The sequence below is a fragment of the Bombina bombina genome, chromosome 3 (genome assembly GCF_027579735.1).
Source record: "Bombina bombina isolate aBomBom1 chromosome 3, aBomBom1.pri, whole genome shotgun sequence".
Classification (NCBI taxonomy): Eukaryota; Metazoa; Chordata; class Amphibia; order Anura; family Bombinatoridae; genus Bombina; species Bombina bombina.
Window position 1 is genome coordinate 606,546,498 of NC_069501.1, and position 19,290 is coordinate 606,565,787.

The 19,290-nt window shown below is 40.4% G+C and overlaps 1 protein-coding gene across 1 annotated transcript in view; it reads left to right on the forward strand.

Annotated features, from left to right (window-relative positions):
• Positions 1-18,300, forward strand: part of RSRP1 (arginine and serine rich protein 1) — a 48,463-nt gene extending 30,163 nt beyond the window's left edge. Inside the window, exons 4-6 of the mRNA XM_053707211.1 lie at positions 6,868-6,980; positions 17,336-17,407; positions 17,589-18,300. Coding sequence (XP_053563186.1) covers positions 6,868-6,980; positions 17,336-17,407; positions 17,589-17,759 — 356 coding nt within the window. The 3' untranslated portion in view covers positions 17,760-18,300. The remainder of the gene's footprint in view (positions 1-6,867; positions 6,981-17,335; positions 17,408-17,588) is intronic.
• The last annotated feature ends 990 nt before the right edge of the window (positions 18,301-19,290 follow it).

Sequence of the window (19,290 nt, forward strand, 5' to 3'; positions counted from 1 at the left end):
CCAAGGTGGAGCCCAATAGAAATTTATGTACTAACTGTATTGATGCTACTTTAAATAAAAGTCAATCTGTACAATGTGAACAAATTTCACCAAACAGCGAGGGGAGAGTTATGCCGTCTAACTCGCCTCACGCGGCAGTACCTGCATCTCCCGCCCGGGAGGTGCGTGATATTATGGCGCCTAGTACATCTGGGCGGCCATTACAGATAACATTACAAGATATGGCTACTGTTATGACTGAAGTTTTGTCTAAATTACCAGAACTAAGAGGCAAGCGTGATCACTCTGGGGTGAGAACAGAGTGCGCTGACAATACTAGGGCCATGTCTGATACTGCGTCACAGCTCGCAGAGCATGAGGACGGAGAGCTTCATTCTGTGGGTGACGGTTCTGATCCAAACAGATTGGACTCAGATATTTCAAATTTTAAATTTAAATTGGAGAACCTCCGTGTATTACTAGGGGAGGTCTTAGCAGCTCTCAATGATTGTAACACCGTTGCAATACCAGAGAAACTGTGTAGATTGGATAAATACTTTGCGGTACCGGCGAGTACTGACGTTTTTCCTATACCTAAGAGACTAACTGAAATTGTTACTAAGGAGTGGGATAGACCCGGTGTGCCGTTCTCACCCCCTCCAATTTTTAGAAAGATGTTTCCAATAGACGCCACCACTCGGGACTTATGGCAAACGGTCCCTAAGGTGGAGGGAGCAGTTTCTACTTTAGCTAAGCGTACCACTATCCCGGTGGAGGATAGCTGTGCTTTTTCAGATCCAATGGATAAAAAATTAGAGGGTTACCTTAAGAAAATGTTTGTTCAACAAGGTTTTATATTGCAACCCCTTGCATGTATCGCGCCGATTACGGCTGCGGCAGCATTTTGGATTGAGTCGCTGGAAGAGAACCTTAGTTCATCTACGCTAGACGACATTACGGACAGGCTTAGAGTCCTTAAACTAGCTAATTCTTTCATTTCGGAGGCCGTAGTACATTTAACCAAACTTACGGCTAAGAACTCAGGATTCGCCATACAGGCACGTAGGGCGCTGTGGCTAAAATCCTGGTCAGCTGATGTTACTTCTAAGTCCAAATTACTTAATATTCCTTTCAAAGGGCAGTCTTTATTTGGGCCCGGTTTGAAAGAAATTATCGCTGACATTACAGGAGGTAAGGGCCACGCCCTACCTCAAGACAAAGCCAAAGCTAAGGCTAGACAGTCTAATTTTCGTCCCTTTCGGAATTTCAAAACAGGAGCAGCATCAACCTCCACTGCACCAAAACAGGAAGGAGCTGTTGCTCGTTACAGGCAAGGCTGGAAGCCTAACCAGTCCTGGAACAAGAGCAAGCAGGCCAGGAAACCTGCTGCTGCCCCAAAGACAGCATGAACCGAGAGCCCCCGATCCGGGACCGGATCTAGTGGGGGGCAGACTTTCTCTCTTCGCCCAGGCCTGGGCAAGAGATGTTCAGGATCCCTGGGCACTAGAGATCATATCTCAGGGATACCTTCTAGACTTCAAATTATCTCCCCCAAGAGGGAGATTTCATCTGTCAAGGTTGTCAACAAACCAGATAAAGAAAGAAGCGTTTCTACGCTGTGTACAAGATCTGTTATTAATGGGAGTGATCCATCCGGTTCCGCGGTCGGAACAAGGACAAGGGTTCTACTCAAACCTGTTTGTGGTTCCCAAAAAAGAGGGAACTTTCAGGCCAATCTTAGATTTAAAGATTCTAAACAAATTCCTAAGAGTTCCATCGTTCAAAATGGAAACTATTCGGACAATCTTACCCATGATCCAAGAGGGTCAGTACATGACCACAGTGGATTTAAAAGATGCTTACCTTCACATACCGATCCACAAAGATCATCACCGGTATCTAAGGTTTGCCTTCTTAGACAGGCACTACCAGTTTGTAGCTCTTCCATTCGGATTGGCTACGGCTCCAAGAATCTTCACAAAGGTTCTGGGTGCCCTTCTGGCGGTACTAAGACCGCGAGGGATTTCGGTAGCTCCGTACCTAGACGACATTCTAATACAAGCTTCAAGCTTTCAAACTGCCAAGTCTCATACAGAGTTAGTTCTGGCATTTCTAAGGTCGCATGGATGGAAAGTGAACGAAAAGAAGAGTTCTCTTTTTCCTCTCACAAGAGTTCCATTCTTGGGGACTCTTATAGATTCTGTAGAAATGAAGATTTACCTGACAGAAGACAGGTTAACAAAGCTTCAAAATGCATGCCGTGTCCTTCATTCCATTCAACACCCGTCAGTAGCTCAATGCATGGAGGTGATCGGCTTAATGGTAGCGGCAATGGACATAGTACCTTTTGCACGCCTACACCTCAGACCGCTGCAATTGTGCATGCTAAGTCAGTGGAATGGGGATTACTCAGATTTGTCCCCTACTCTGAATCTGAATCAAGAGACCAGAAATTCTCTTCTATGGTGGCTTTATCGGCCACACCTGTCCAGGGGAATGCCATTCAGCAGGCCAGACTGGACAATTGTAACAACAGACGCCAGCCTACTAGGTTGGGGCGCTGTCTGGAATTCTCTGAAGGCTCAGGGACTATGGAATCAGGAGGAGAGTCTCCTTCCAATAAACATTCTGGAATTGAGAGCAGTTCTCAATGCCCTTCTGGCTTGGCCCCAATTAACAACTCGGGGGTTCATCAGGTTTCAGTCGGACAACATCACGACTGTAGCTTACATCAACCATCAGGGAGGGACAAGAAGCTCCCTAGCAATGATGGAAGTATCAAGGATAATTCGCTGGGCAGAGTCTCACTCTTGCCACCTGTCAGCAATCCACATCCCGGGAGTGGAGAACTGGGAGGCGGATTTCTTGAGTCGCCAGACTTTTCATCCGGGGGAGTGGGAACTTCATCCGGAGGTCTTTGCCCAAATACTTCGACGTTGGGGCAAACCAGAGATAGATCTCATGGCGTCTCGCCAGAACGCCAAACTTCCTCGCTACGGGTCCAGATCCAGGGATCCGGGAGCGGTTCTGATAGATGCTTTGACAGCACCTTGGAACTTCGGGATGGCTTATGTGTTTCCACCCTTTCCGCTGCTTCCTCGATTGATTGCCAAAATCAAACAGGAGAGAGCATCAGTAATTCTAATAGCGCCTGCATGGCCACGCAGGACTTGGTATGCAGATCTAGTGGACATGTCATCCTGTCCGCCTTGGTCTCTACCTCTAAGACAGGACCTTCTGATACAGGGTCCATTCAAACATCAAAATCTAACTTCTCTGAAGCTGACTGCTTGGAAATTGAACGCTTGATTTTATCAAAACGTGGTTTTTCTGAGTCGGTTATTGATACCCTGATACAGGCTAGGAAGCCTGTTACCAGAAGGATTTACCATAAAATATGGCGGAAATACCTATACTGGTGCGAATCCAAAGGTTACTCCTGGAGTAAGGTTAGGATCGCTAGGATATTGTCTTTTCTACAAGAAGGTTTAGAAAAGGGTTTATCAGCTAGTTCATTAAAGGGACAGATTTCAGCTCTGTCCATCTTGTTACACAGGCGTCTGTCAGAAAATCCAGACGTCCAGGCTTTTTGTCAGGCTTTAGCTAGGATCAAGCCTGTGTTTAAAGCTGTTGCTCCGCCATGGAGTTTAAACCTAGTTCTTAACGTTTTACAGGGTGTTCCGTTTGAACCCCTTCATTCCATTGATATAAAATTGTTATCTTGGAAAGTTCTGTTTTTAATGGCTATTTCCTCGGCTCGAAGAGTGTCTGAGTTATCAGCTTTACATTGTGATTCCCCTTATCTGATTTTTCACTCAGACAAGGTAGTTCTGCGTACTAAACCTGGGTTCTTACCTAAGGTAGTCACTAACAGGAACATCAATCAAGAGATTGTTGTTCCATCCTTGTGTCCAAATCCTTCTTCAAAGAAGGAACGTCTTCTACACAATCTGGATGTAGTTCGTGCCCTCAAGTTCTACTTGCAGGCAACTAAAGATTTTCGCCAAACTTCTTCCCTGTTTGTCGTTTATTCTGGACAGAGGAGAGGTCAAAAAGCTTCTGCTACCTCTCTCTCTTTTTGGCTTCGTAGCATAATACGTTTAGCCTATGAGACTGCTGGACAGCAGCCTCCTGAAGGAATTACAGCTCATTCCACTAGAGCTGTGGCTTCCACTTGGGCCTTTAAGAATAAGGCCTCTGTTGAACAGATTTGCAAGGCTGCAACTTGGTCTTCGCTTCATACTTATTCCAAATTTTACAAATTTGACACTTTTGCTTCTTCGGAGGCTATTTTTGGGAGAAAGGTTCTTCAGGCAGTGGTTCCTTCTGTATAATGAGCCTGCCTATCCCTCCCGTCATCCGTGTACTTTTGCTTTGGTATTGGTATCCCAGAAGTAATGATGACCCGTGGACTGATCACACATAACAGAAGAAAACATAATTTATGCTTACCTGATAAATTCCTTTCTTCTGTTGTGTGATCAGTCCACGGCCCGCCCTTTTTAAGGCAGGTAAATATTTTTTAAATTATACTCCAGTCACCACTTCACCCTTGGTTACTCCTTTCTCGTTGATTCTTGGTCGAATGACTGGGACTGACGTAGGGGGGAGGAGCTATATGCAGCTCTGCTGGGTGAATCCTCTTGCATTTCCTGTTGGGGAGGAGTTATATCCCAGAAGTAATGATGACCCGTGGACTGATCACACAACAGAAGAAAGGAATTTATCAGGTAAGCATAAATTATGTTTTCTTTTACATTTTGCAAGATGTCTCAGTCTGATCCTGTCTCAGAAGCTACTGTGGGAACCATGTTGCCTGAGCACAGTTTTATCAAAGCTAAGTGTATCTGTTGTAAGCAAGCTGAGATATCTCCGGCTATATTATGTAACAGTTGTCATAAGCTTTTGCATGCCGATAATGTTTCTATTAGTACTAGTACAGCACCTGTTCCCTCAACATCTGATGTACATGATATCCCTGTTGATATGAAAAATGATATTGCGGATGCAGAAGGCTGTGTCTATTCCACCTTCTAATAAACGTAAAAGGTCTTTTAAAACCTCTCATAACTGATGAAATTTGATGACCGACAACATACTGAACTATCCTCTGAAGAGGATCTCTGGTTCAAAAGATCCTACGTCAGACATTGAAATTGATAAGTCTTATCTTTTTAAGATTGAATATATTCGGCCTTTGTTGAATGAATTATTGGTTACTTTGGGTATTGAGTCTGATCCTCTTGATAACAAAACCAGTATACGTTTAAATTCTGTTTTTAAACCTTCTGTGATTACTCCTGAGGTTTTTCCAATTCCAGCTGCGATTTATGATGTGATTGCTAAGGAATGGTCTAAACCTGGTGCTTATTTTTATACTTCTAGGTTTAAGACGTTATATCCTTTACCAATGGCTAATTAGGAGTTTTGGGAAAAAGTCCCTAAGGTTGATGGGGCTTTTTCTACTCTTACCAAATGTACTACTATTCCTATGGAAGATGGTACTTCTTTTAAGGATCATTTATATAGGAAGATTGAATCTTATCTAAGGAAAGCTTATTTACATTCTGGCTATATTCTCAGGCCTGCCATTTGTATGGCTGATGTTGCTGCTGCATCAACTGGGTGTCTGGGTTTTTATTTCAAATCTATTCATTGTCCCAAAGAAAGAAAATTCTTTCAGGCAAGTTCTGGATCTGAAGTTTTTGAATCATTTTGTAAGGGTCCCAACTTTCAAGATGGTTACTATAAAGACTATTCTGCCTTTTGTTCAGCAAAGTCATTTCATGTCCGCAATAGACTTACAGGATGCTTATCTTCACATTCATATTCACCCAGATTCTCTTTTCTAGACAAGCATTACCAATTTGTCTCTCTTCCATTTGGCCTAGCAACAGCTCCAAGAATCTTTTCGATGGTTCTCGGTGCCTTTCTATCTGTAATCAGAGTGCAGGGTATTGCAGTGTTTCCTTATTTGGATGAAATCTTTGTACTGGCTCAATCTTTTCATTTAGCAGTATCTCACACAAATCAACTAGTTTTTCTTCAAAGACATGGTTGGAGGATCAATTTACCAAAGAGTTTCTTGATTCCTTATACAAGGGTCATCTTTTTAGGTTTCCAGATAGATTCGGTGTCCATGACTCTGACTTTAACAGACAAGAAACAAATGAAATTGGTTCAGCCTGTTGAAACCTTCAGTCTCAATCATTCCCTTCAGTGGCTATGTGCATGGAGGTTTTAGGTCTCATGACTGCAGCATCAGATGCGATCCCCTTTGCTCGTTTTCATAGGAGACCTCTGCAGCTTTGCATGCTGAATCAATTTTTTTTTTTTTTTTTTTTTTATAAAAGCACAATATTATTTTCCACTTCCACTTTTTTACTCCTATTTATACCTCACTAATTGGCTATTAAATTGAAGTATGTGTGTGGTGGGAGGTGTGTTTATAGGCATTTTGAGGTTTGGGAAACTTAGCCCCCTTCTGGTAGGAATGTATATCCCATACGTCATTAGCTCATGGACTCTTGCCATTATTAATTAAATTAATTTATCAGGGAAGTTTTTACATAAATTATGAGATATAGAGATCTCCAAAAGAATGCACTCTCGGGGCTTTCACAAAAAAAAGAACCACAATTTATTTAACTTTTTGGAGATCAACTCTGATGAAGGAGAGTTGATCTCTGAAAACATTTTAAATTGTGGTTCTTTTTTGTGAAAGCCCTGAGTGCATTATTTTGGAGGATATGTTTATTGCATTTTTGCACCCATGCAAATAGTATCCAGTGGGTTGAGCTGAAGATTTGAGATAAAAAATAAGCATATCTATCCTTTTCTAATGTCACTTAAAGCTGAACTAATTTAATGCCTGGTTCTTATCTGTAGAAAAACAGGAACTGTTGGAGATAGCGAAAAAGAATGCTTCAAAAGCACTTGGCAAAGAGGTGGAATTACCAGAAAGCTTGAGAAAAGAAAAGAACACAAGTAAAACTTTAGAGGTTGGTGTTTAAATTTTATTTCCACTCTTGCATCCAAAAATCCTTGTGTGTTGAGGTGGATTCTTTCATAACACAGTATATAGTAGTTTACTTAAAGGGACACTGAACCCAAAATTCTTAATTCGTGATTCAGATAGAGCATGACATTTTAAGCAACTTTCTAATTTACTCCTATTACATTTTCTTCATTCTCTTGGTATCTTTATTTGAAATGCAAGAATGTAAGTTAAGATGCCGGACCATTTTTGGAGAACTACCTGGGTTGTCCTTGATTGGTGGATAAATTCATCCACCAATAAAAAAGAGCTGTCCAGAGTTCTGAATAAAAAAAAAAAAAAAAAAAAAACTTAGATGCCTTCTTTTTCAAATAAAGATAGCAAGAGAATGAAGAAATTGATAATAGGAGTAAATTGGAAAGTTGCTTAAAATTGCATGTTCTATCTCAATCGCAAAAGAAAAAATTTGGGTTCAGTGTCCTTAAAGGGACATTAAACACTTTGAGATGGTAATATAAAATGATAAATTGTATATAATAAAAGAACTCTGCAATATACTTTCATTATGTATTTTGTCCTCTTTGTCTGTAATTCCATTCTGAAATTGTAAGCTTTTCAGTTCCTGATAGAAATGGAAGTGCAGAACACTGTTAAGTCCAGCACAACCATTGGCTGCACACTCTAGTGACCTATTTATAACTGACCCTAATTGGCCACAGCAGAGAAGGTAACACAAGTTACAACATGGCAGCTCCCAGTGTTTTATATACACTAAAACTTTACACTTATTTTGTCACTTTTTAAACAACTAATGAAACTTTAAAAAATACATCTACATGTTAGTCATGGACTAATCTTTTCTTTGAATGCATCATTCTATCTAGCATGTATTTAGTGTTTAATGTCCCTTTTTAAATTAATTGACCTGATTTTTTTTTTATTTTTTTTTTTGACATAAGTATTTGCTAACACATAGTTACATTGTTTTCCTTTGACAACCTAGCTAAAGCTTAGTTCTTGATGTTTGTATACTGGGACATTGATGTGCAAGCAGTAGTCCTAGATATTGTTGAAACTTCAGGAATATTGTGCAATTTTACTACAGAAAAACAGAGTTTAAAAGCTTTATTTCTGTTTTCATAGAAATGAATGATCTCCAGCCTTTGAGGATGAAAAACAGGTGGTAATGTTATGGGTTGCATATAGGTGTTTATTTTCAGTGTTTCCATCTTAGTTACTTGATCACAGCAAAATAGCTTAGATCCATCCATTCAAAGATTTCTGAGAAACTTCAAAGGAGTGTGCAGGATTTAGTTGTGCAATTAAGACAGTCAGCAACTGCGTAGTGATCAACTTTCATTCAGCCCCTTTCTTTAATGTCTAACTATATACCTCCTTTAAACAGGTATAACACCCCTTGGCAGCCCAGTCTCTTAACCTTTAATTATGAATATATAATATAATTCTTAACAGATTCTGAATCATTAAAGGGCCATAATACCCAAATGTTTAAACACTTGAAAGTGATGCAGTATAGATGTAAAAAGCTGACTAGAAAATATCCCCTGAACATCTCTATGTAAAAAAGAAAGATATTTTACCCCAAAAGTTTCTCAGTAGCCACATCCCATTGTAAAGGACTTCTAAGCAGCAAATCAGTATGTGTCCCGGGACAGCCGAAGGAGCGAGCTTTCGTGCACACTCATCTTATTTCACTATTCAAGTGTATGGAAGTTTACAATGAAATCTCATGAGTTAAGTGAAATCTCATGAGATCACAGTAAAAAAGTTCATGATCTCAGCATTAGGGTAGCACCGATACCATTTTTTTTTTTTAAAGACAGAGTACAAGTACCGATACTTTTTTTTTCTAATACTCACCGATACCAATTACTCATGACAGTTTACCCAGCACAATACAGGCTAATGATTTAAGATAGCTTCTTTATAATTATGAACTGTAACTCAATATACATTTTGAAATAATTAAACAGTTTTATTTGATTGTCGTCACAAAGTTCACATGACATGTTTATAAATAAAAATATTACAATAAAATATATTAATAACAAGAACAATAAATATCAGCTGCAGCAGTTTTGGCTGGAAAACTACAATTTAAATGGGTGATTACTGTATGCAATTGGGTTGTAGGATGCCTATATAGCATCAATCTAACATTTGTATTTAATACAAAGTAATCTAATTTAATTGTGAAAAAAACATTGGGGAAGGAGTTTCCCAGTAATCCCCTTTGAGAAAAATGGGCATTTGCATTCTACTGACTCAACAGAAAATAGGGCTACTTTTCCAGGGCTGCTTTTATTCCCTGTCCAGCCCTAGCTAAGGATGTTCCTCAGAGTACAGTATGTTTTGAGCATAATTGTGCAAGATGAGAACTAGCAGTATAACAGACAATCTAGCAATTAAAATAATTTTTCAAAAGTTAGTGGTAAGTTCTTATTAAGGAACAGAAGCATCTCTGCATGTTCAGCTATAAGTCTGTTTCTTTTATCAGTAAGGTCGTTTGACACCAAGCTAAAGAGTCTTTCAAACGTTTCACACTACTGCATTGGGTGGAAAGATATTTTTGGGCCATTTTTAGCCAGAGCTGGAAATCTCAGTTTATTAACTGCCCACTACTTCAGGGGTTTGTCAGAATGAGGTACAGTGGTCTAACCCAGGTAGGCTAAGGCTTCCGGCTGTATAGTAGCAGCTTTTGGAGCACTGCTCTCAAACGTACTATAATACAAATAACAGCAATTTTTATTGGCAGAACAGAAGTGAACAATTTTTAGTTAAAGGGGTCTACACCAGAATTTTTATTGTTTTAAAAGATAGATAATCCCTTTTATTACCCATTTCTCAGTTTTGCATAACCAACACAGTTATAATAATATACTTTTAACCTCTGTGATTATCTTGTATCTAAGCCTCTGCAAACTGCCCCTTTTTTCAGTTCTTTTGACAGACTTGCAGTCTAGCCAATCAGTGCCTGCTCCCAGATAACTTCTCGTGCACAAGCACTGTGTTATCTATATGAAATACGTGAACTAACACCCTCTAGTGGTGAAAAACTGTTAAAATGCAATCTGAAAGAGGTGGGCTTCAAGGTCTAAGAAATTAGCATATGAACCTCCTAGGTTAAGCTTTCAACTAAGAATACCAAGAGAACAAAGCAAAATTGGTGATAAAAGTAAATTGGAAAATTGTTTAAAATTACATGCTCTATCTGAATCATGAAAGTTTATTTTGGCCTAGACTTTCCCTTTAAGTCTTCACTCCAGCTTAAAATGAAATGGGAACATGCAGTTTGAAAAACGCCACAAGATGGCGTATAGTATCGGTTTTAGTATAGGTGCATTTGCATGAGTACAAGTACTTATGCAAATACTTGGTATCGCCACAGATACCGATACTAGTATCGGTGCAACCCTACTCAGCATTGTTGATGCTGATTGGCTGCTGTTCATTTCTTCATTTTTTTTTTTTTTTTACTGCAGCCAAGTATAACTTTTTACACAGAACTTACTCTGCTGAGCTGAGGAAATTGTGAGTTAAAATATCTTCCCTTTTTACATAGACACACAGTTATACTGCATCAGTTTCAAGTGATTTAGCATATGAGTATTATGTCCCTTTTAATGCATATTTTGAACCATTAAGTGCATGGGTAAGATTTATACCTAGTTTTTAGTTTGAAAGCTAGGTATTCCTGTTTTTACATCTGAAATGACTCCCAGAGGAGAATCTTGTAATCTGTACTTGTAGGTACAGGTAATCATCATTTTATTAACTATATTCCAGGGTTAAGAATTTGTCGATGAAGACGCCTACATCACTTGCAGATAAGTTAATTTACTTCAGGATGGTATTAACCTTGATATTTAAACATATTTTTTTTTTTTTGTAGTATTTAGCTCAGAAGTGAATTTGCAAAAAATATGTTCAAACCACAGTACTACTAAGCTCTTTAACACCTATAGATAAAAAAAAAAAAAAAAACAGGTGCCTGCCTTTTAATGGTATATTCTAGTGCAAACTATTCCGGATCTTTAGAGACAAGAATAGTTTGAATTAAATGTCATATTAATGTTTGCTTAGTTTTATCAGTTTGACCCATTTACTTGACAATTTATCAGAATAATGAATGAACAAAGATGGGACCTAACTTAAAAGTCCACATGTATAATACATTGGTCCTTTTAAGTCCATTAGAAAGAAACATGCAAAGTATCTTTGGGGGTGTTTTATTCTCCCCCCAATATCATTTAATCCATTTAAAACTGTCAAACATGCTCTTAATCATGAATGTTTAATTTTTACTGTACTTTGTTCCTTTAGCATAACCATTAGAATGTAATTAACAGGATTTCATTGAAACTTGTCAGCTTTCTGTGATATTTTGGACTTTGTATTCAACCTTAATTGAAAATCCATAGATCATGCCACACTTTTAAATAAGTAAACCACAAGAACAATCATTTCTCCAACATAGGTGTGTCCGGTCCACGGCGTCATCCTTACTTGTGGGATATTCTCTTCCCCAACAGGAAATGGCAAAGAGCCCAGCAAAGCTGGTCACATGATCCCTCCTAGGCTCCGCCTACCCCAGTCATTCTCTTTGCCGTTGTACAGGCAACATCTCCACGGAGATGGCTTAGAGTTTTTTTAGTGTTTAACTGTAGTTTTTATTATTCAATCAAGAGTTTGTTATTTTAAAATAGTGCTGGTATGTACTATTTACTCAGAAACAGAAAAGAGATGAAGATTTCTGTTTGTATGAGGAAAATGATTTTAGCACCGTAACTAAAATCCATGGCTGTTCCACACAGGACTGTTGAGAGCAATTAACTTCAGTTGGGGGAACAGTGTGCAGTCTCTTACTGCTTGAGGTATGACACATTCTAACAAGACGATGTAATGCTGGAAGCTGTCATTTTCCCTATGGGATCCGGTAAGCCATGTTTATTAAGATAGTAAATAAGGGCTTCACAAGGGCTTATTAAGACTGTAGACTTTTTCTGGGCTAAATCGATTCATTATTAACACATATTTAGCCTTGAGGAATCATTTATTCTGGGTATTTTGATATGATTATATCGGCAGGCACTGTTTTAGACACCTTATTCTTTAGGGGCTTTCCCTAATCATAGTCAGAGCCTCATTTTCGCGCCGGTATGGCGCACTTGTTTTTGAGGACAGCATGGCATGCAGCTGCATGTGTGTGGAGCTCTGATACATAGAAAAGTCTTTCTGAAGGCATCATTTGGTATCGTATTCCCCTTTGGGCTTGGTTGGGTCTCAGCAAAGCAGATTCCAGGGACTGTAAAGGGGTTAAATATAAAAACGGCTCCGGTTCCGTTATTTTAAGGGTTAAAGCTTCCAAATTTGGTGTGCAATACTTTTAAGGCTTTAAGACACTGTGGTGAAATTTTGGTGAATTTTGAACAATTCCTTCATACTTTTTCGCAATTGCAGTAATAAAGTGTGTTTAGTTTAAAATTTAAAGTGACAGTAACGGTTTTATTTTAAAACGTTTTTTGTGCTTTGTTATCAAGTTTATGCCTGTTTAACATGTCTGAACTACCAGATAGATTGTGTTCTGACTGTGGGGAAACCAAGGTTCCTTCTCATTTAACTATATGTATTTTATGTCATAAAAAAATTTAGTAAAAATGATGCCCAAGATGATTCCTCAAGTGAGGGGAGTAAGCATGGTACTGCATCATCCCCTCCTTCGTCTACACCAGTCTTGCCCATACAGGAGGCCCCTAGTACATCTAGTGCGCCAATACTCCTTACTATGCAACATTTAACGGCTGTAATGGATAATTCTATCAAAAACATTTTAGCCAATATGCCCACTTATCAGCGAAAGCGCGACTGCTCTGTTTTAGAAAATTCTGTAGAGCATGAGAACGCTGATGATATGGTTTCTGAAGGGCCCCTACACCAGTCTGAGGGGGCCAGGGAGGTTTTGTCTTAGGGAGAAATTTCAGATTCAGGAAACATTTCTCAACAAGCTGAACCTGATGTGATTACTTTTAAATTTAAGTTGGAACATCTCCGCGCTCTGCTTAAGGAGGTGTTATCCAATTTGGATGATTGTGATTATCTGGTCATTCCAGAACCACTATGTAAAATGGAAAAGTTCTTAGAGGCCCCGGGGCCCCCCGAAGCTTTTCCTATATCCAAGCGGGTGGCGTACATTGTTAGTAAAGAATGGGACAGGCCCGGTATTCCTTTAGTACCTCCCCCCATATTTAAAAAATTGTTTTCCTATAGTCGACCCCAGAAAGGACTGATGGCAGACAGTCCCCAAGGTCGAGGGGGCGGTTTCTACTCTACACAAGCGCGCCACTATACCCATAGAAGATAGTTGTGCTTTCCAAGATCCTATGGATAAAAAATTAGAAGGTCTGCTAAAAAAGATGTTTGTTCAGCAAGGTTCCCTTCTACAACCAATTGCATGCATTGTCCCTGTCACTGCAGCCGCGTGTTTCTAGTTTGATGAGCTAGGAAAGGCGATTATTAGTAATTCTTCTTCTTATGAGGAGATTATGGACAGAATTCGTGCTCTTAAATTGGCTAATTCTTTCACCCTAGACGCCACCTTGCAATTGGCTAGGTTAGCGGCGAAAAAATTCTGGGTTTGCTATTGTGGCGCAGAGCGCTTTGGTTAAAATCTTGGGCAGCGGATGCGTCTTCCAAGAACAAATTGCTTGACATTCCTTTCAAGGGGAAAACACTCTTTGGCCCTGACTTGAAAGAGATTATCTCTGATATCACTGGGGGCAAGGGCCACGCCCTTCCTCAGGATAGGTCTTTTCAAGACCAAAAATAAACCTAAGTTTCGTCCCTTTCGCAGAAACGGATCAGCCCCAAGGGCTACGTCCTCTAAGCAGGAAGGTAATACTTCTCAAGCCAATCCAGCCTGGAGACCTATGCAAGGCTGGAACAAAGGAAAGCAGGCCAGGAAACCTGCCACTGCTACCAAGACAGCATGAAATGCGGGCCCCCGATCCGGGACCGGATCTGGTGGGGGGCAGACTCTCTCTCTTCGCTCAGGCTTGGGCAAGAGATGTTCTGGATCCTTGGGCGCTAGAAATAGTCTCCCAAGGTTATTCTCTGGAGTTCAAGGGGCTTCCTCCAAGGGGGAGGTTCCACAGGTCTCAGTTGTCTTCAGACCACATAAGAAGACAGGCATTCTTACATTGGGTAGAAGACCTGCTAAAAATGGGAGTGATTCATCCTGTTCCATTAGGAGAACAAGGGATGGGGTTCTACTCCAATCTGTTCATAGTTCCCAAAAAAGAGGGAACGTTCAGACCAATCTTAGATCTCAAGATCTTGAACAAGTTTCTCAAGGTTCCATCGTTCAAGATGGAAACCATTCGAACACTTCTTCCTTCCATCCAGGAAGGTCAATTCATGACCAAGGTGGATTTCAAGGATGCGTATCTACATATTCCTATCCACAAGGAACATCATCGGTTCCTAAGGTTTGCATTCCTGGACAAGCATTTCCAGTTCGTGGCGTTTTCTTTCGGATTAGCCACTGCTCCTAGGATTTTCTCATAGGTACTAGGGTCCCTTCTGGCGGTGCTAAGACCAAGGGGCATTGCTGTAGTACCTTACTTGGACGACATTCTGATTCGAGCGTCGTCCCTTCCTCAAGTTAAGGCTCACACGGACATTGTCCTGGCCTTTCTCAGATCTCACGGATGGAAAGTGAACGTGGAAAAGAGTTCTCTATCTCCGTCAACGAGGGTTCCCTTCTTGGGAACTATAATAGACTCCTTAGAAATGAGGATTTTTCTGACAGAAGCCAGAAAAACAAAACTTCTAGACTCTTGTCGGATACTTCATTCCGTTCCTCTTCCTTCCATAGCGCAGTGCATGGAAGTGATAGGTTTGATGGTAGCGGCAATGGACATAGTTCCTTTTGTGCGCATTCATCTAAGACCATTACAACTGTTCATGCTCAGTCAGTGGAATGGGGACTATTCAGACTTGTCTCCGAAGATACAAGTAAATCAGAGGACCAGAGACTCATTCCGTTGGTGGCTGTCCCTGGACAACCTGTCACAAGGGATGACCTTCCGCAGACCAGAGTGGGTCATTGTCACGACCGACGCCAGTCTGATGGGCTGGGGCGCGGTCTGGGGATCCCTGAAAGCTCAGGGTCTTTGGTCTCGGGTAGAATCTCTTCTACCGATAAATATTCTGGAACTGAGAGCGATATTCAATGCTCTCAAAGCTTGGCCTCAGCTAGCGAGGGCCAAGTTCATACATCAACCATCAGGAGGGAACAAGGAGTTCCCTAGCGATGGAAGAAGTGACCAAAATCATTCTATGGGCGGAGTCTCACTCCTGCCACCTGTCTGCTATCCACATCCCAGGAGTGGAAAATTGGGAAGCGGATTTTCTGAGTCGTCAGACATTGCATCCGGGGGAGTGGGAACTCCATCCGGAAATCTTTGCCCAAGTCACTCAACCGTGGGGCATTCCAGACATGGATCTGATGGCCTCTCGTCAGAACTTCAGAGTTCCTTACTACGGGTACAGATCCAGGGATCCCAAGGCGGCTCTAGTGGATGCACTAGTAGCACCTTGGACCTTCAAACTAGCTTATGTGTTCCCGCCGTTTCCTCTCATCCCCAGGCTGGTAGCCAGGATCAATCAGGAGAGGGCGTCGGTGATTTTGATAGCTCCTGCGTGGCCACGCAGGACTTGGTATGCAGATCTGGTGAATATGTCATCGGTTCCACCATGGAAGCTACCTTTGAGACGAGACCTTCTTGTTCTAGGTCCGTTCGACCCACTCCAGCTGACTGCTTGGAGATTGAACGCTTGATCTTATCAAAGCGAGGGTTCTCGGATTCTGTTATTAATACTCTTGTTCAGGCCTGAAAGCCTGTAACCAGAAAAATTACCACATAATTTGGTATATCTGTTGGTGTGAATCTGCAGGATTCCCTTGGGACAAGGTTAAGATTCCTAAGAGTCTATCCTTCCTTCGAGAAGGATTGGAAAAAGGATTATCTGCAAGTTCCTTGATGGGACAGATTTCTGCCTTGTCTGTGTTACTTCACAAAAAGCTGGCAGCTGTGCCAGATGTTCTAGCCTTTGTTCAGGCTCTGGTTAGAATCAAGCCTGTTTACAAAATTTTGACTCCTCCTTGGAGTCTCAACCTAGTTCTTTCAGTTCTTCAGGGGGTTCCGTTTGAACCCTTACATTCCGTTGATATTAAGTTATTATCTTGGAAAGTTTTGTTTTTGGTTGCAATTTCTTCTGCTAGAAGAGTTTCAGAATTATCTGCTCTGCAGTGTTCTTCTCCTTATCTGGTGTTCCATGCAGATAAGGTGGTTTTGCGTACTAAACCTGGTTTTCTTCCAAAAGTTGTTTCTAACAAAAACATTAACCAGGAGATAGTTGTGCCTTCTTTGTGTCCTAATCCAGTTTCAAAGAAGGAACGTTTGTTGCACAACTTGGATGTAGTTCGTGCTCTCAAATTTTACTTAGCAGCTACTAAGGATTTCAGACAAACTTCGTCTTTGTTTGTTGTTTATTCTGGTAAACGGAGAGGTCAAAAAAGCAACTTCTACCTCTCTCTCCTTCTGGATTAAAAGCATTATCCGATTGGCTTATGAGACTGCCGGACGGCAGCCTCCTGAAAGAATCACAGCTCACTCCACTAGGGTTGTGGCTTCCACATGGGCCTTCAAGAACGAGGCTTCTGTTGATCAGATATATAAGGCAGCGACTTGGTCTTCACTGCACACTTTTTCTAAATTTTACAAATTTGATACTTTTGCTTCTTCTGAGGCTATTTTTGGGAGAAAGGTTTTGCAAGCCGTGGTGCCTTCCATTTAGGTGACCTGATTTGCTCCCTCCCTTCATCCGTGTCCTAAAGCTTTGGTATTGGTTCCCACAAGTAAGGATGACGCCGTGGACCGGACACACCTATGTTGGAGAAAACAGAATTTATGTTTACCTGATAAATTACTTTCTCCAACGGTGTGTCCGGTCCACGGCCCGCCCTGGTTTTTTTAATCAGGTCTGATAATTTATTTTCTTTAACTACAGTCACCACGGTAACATATGGTTTCTCCTATGCAAATATTCCTCCTTAACGTCGGTCGAATGACTGGGGTAGGCGGAGCCTAGGAGGGATCATGTGACCAGCTTTGCTGGGCTCTTTGCCATTTCCTGTTGGGGAAGAGAATATCCCACAAGTAAGGATGACGCCGTGGACCGGACACACCGTTGGAGAAAGTAATTTATCAGGTAAACATAAATTCTGTTTTTTCAAGGTTCACTTGCTGTGATATTAATGTTAATTGTTCTTTGTAGCAAACTGAAACTGAACATGGGAAAGAGGGCAGAAGTGCCAAGTCTGAGAGAGTCTATTCTTCTAATTTTTTTGTAAGTAAGATAAATAAATTCTGAGTTTGGCAATCAAGCAAAACAAATACATCATCAAACCACCTACATTTTGCTTTTTAACATGCAGGGTAATTTTTATGTGGTATGAAAGTTACTAAATGTCTCCCCATGCAACAGGAAAGCTAAAAAAAAAATATATATATTTTTTTTTTCTTTTCAGGGCTCAGAAGCAAAATCTGTTCAGAATCTTACAGGAACTTCCTTAAAAGAACAAAGTTCAGAAGCCAAACAGAAAAGTACCTATGCTCTTTGGCGACCTGTGACAAGCGCAAATAAATCCTTTTCGAATAACTTGTCTCCCAAAAACACACATTCAACAAAAATGCGCTAATCTGACTGCTTGTCTTCTAGAAGACTTTTTTTTTATAATACTTTGTAAACATTACAGCCTTTTTATACATTTTAAAACCGATTCAGGGCTTTCTCACAAGGGCATTCTATGAGTTTAGTTACTCCTATGACATATGTTTTGTTTTTTTCCCCAGTGATTTGTATGTTTATATTGATTAGGTTTTATTTTTCAGATGTTGCCTAATAACTGATGGACACCAAACTGCAGGTGGGATATTTAAATGTTAATTTGTAAATATTTGTATATTTAATGCATGTGTAGATGTCCATTCATTTCCATGTATTTTTTTAATATATATTTTAAAAAGCTAACCTTAAAACCAATCTGAGCAAAATTGAAGAATTTTTTTTTTTCTTCACAATGCAAAATCCATTGTTCAGTTTGTTTCATACTTAATTTCTTGTGGAAGTTTAGCTAAACAGCACTATCAGTTGTACTTTAAAGTCTTTTGTATCAAAACTTTCTTGGTTTGTTTATTTAAATTGTGTAATTATCAATAAAGATTAATTTGCATAAATAAGATTGTCAATCATTGCGTTCTATAAAATTAGTTTCTGAAGCACTTGTTTTTGTGTGTTCTGGGTAGTAAAACAATTCAACTGTACCATCTGCCAAATTAGGTGTGCTGCTCATGATTAGTTGTGCATCAGCAGCTTTGTGTTTGAAGGCACTGAAGTCAATATATGTGTGTGTGTGAAGCTGCTGAACGCGCTTGTGTTGCGGTCTGGGAGTCACTGTTGAGCTTTTCTCTCCGGTCGGCAGGGCAGGTAGGCACCTCAGCAAAAAGTGCTGAGGTGAGGGGTTGCCTGAGATTGTTATAAACTTTTACAGTTTTGTTTTGAAAAAGGCTGCTTTTATAAGCGTTTATTATTTAAAGGAGCAGTAACTTTTTTTTTTTTGTTCAAGTATTACTGCTGTTGCTTATAGAATTTTTTGTTTGAGATTTGCAGGGGCACTATCTAATGACACGATGAGTCCACGGATCATCTAATTACTATTGGGAATATCACTCCTGCCCAGCAGGAGGCAGCAAAGCTGTTAAATATCACCTCCCTTTCCTCCAACCCCAGTCATTCTCTTTTGCCTACGTTAGAGCAAGGAAGGGGTAAAGTTAGGTGTTAGAATGAAGATTCTTCAAGCAAGATTTTATTATTTCTCCAACATTGGTGTGTCCGGTCCACGGCATCATCCTTACTTGTGGGAATATCTCTTCCCCAACAGGAAATGGCAGAGTCCCAGCAAAACTGGCCATATAGTCCCTCCTAGGCTCCGCCCACCCCAGTCATTCTCTTTGCCGTTGCACAGGCAACATCTCCACGGAGATGGTTAAGAGTATGTGGTGTTTAGTTGTAGTTTTTTATTCTACTATCAAGAGTTTATTTTAAAATAGTGCTGGTATGTACTATTTACTCTGAAACAGAAAGAGATGAAGAATTCTGTTTGTGAGAGGAAGATGATTTTAGCAGACAGTAACTAAAATCCTTTGCTGTTTCCACATAGGACTGTTGAG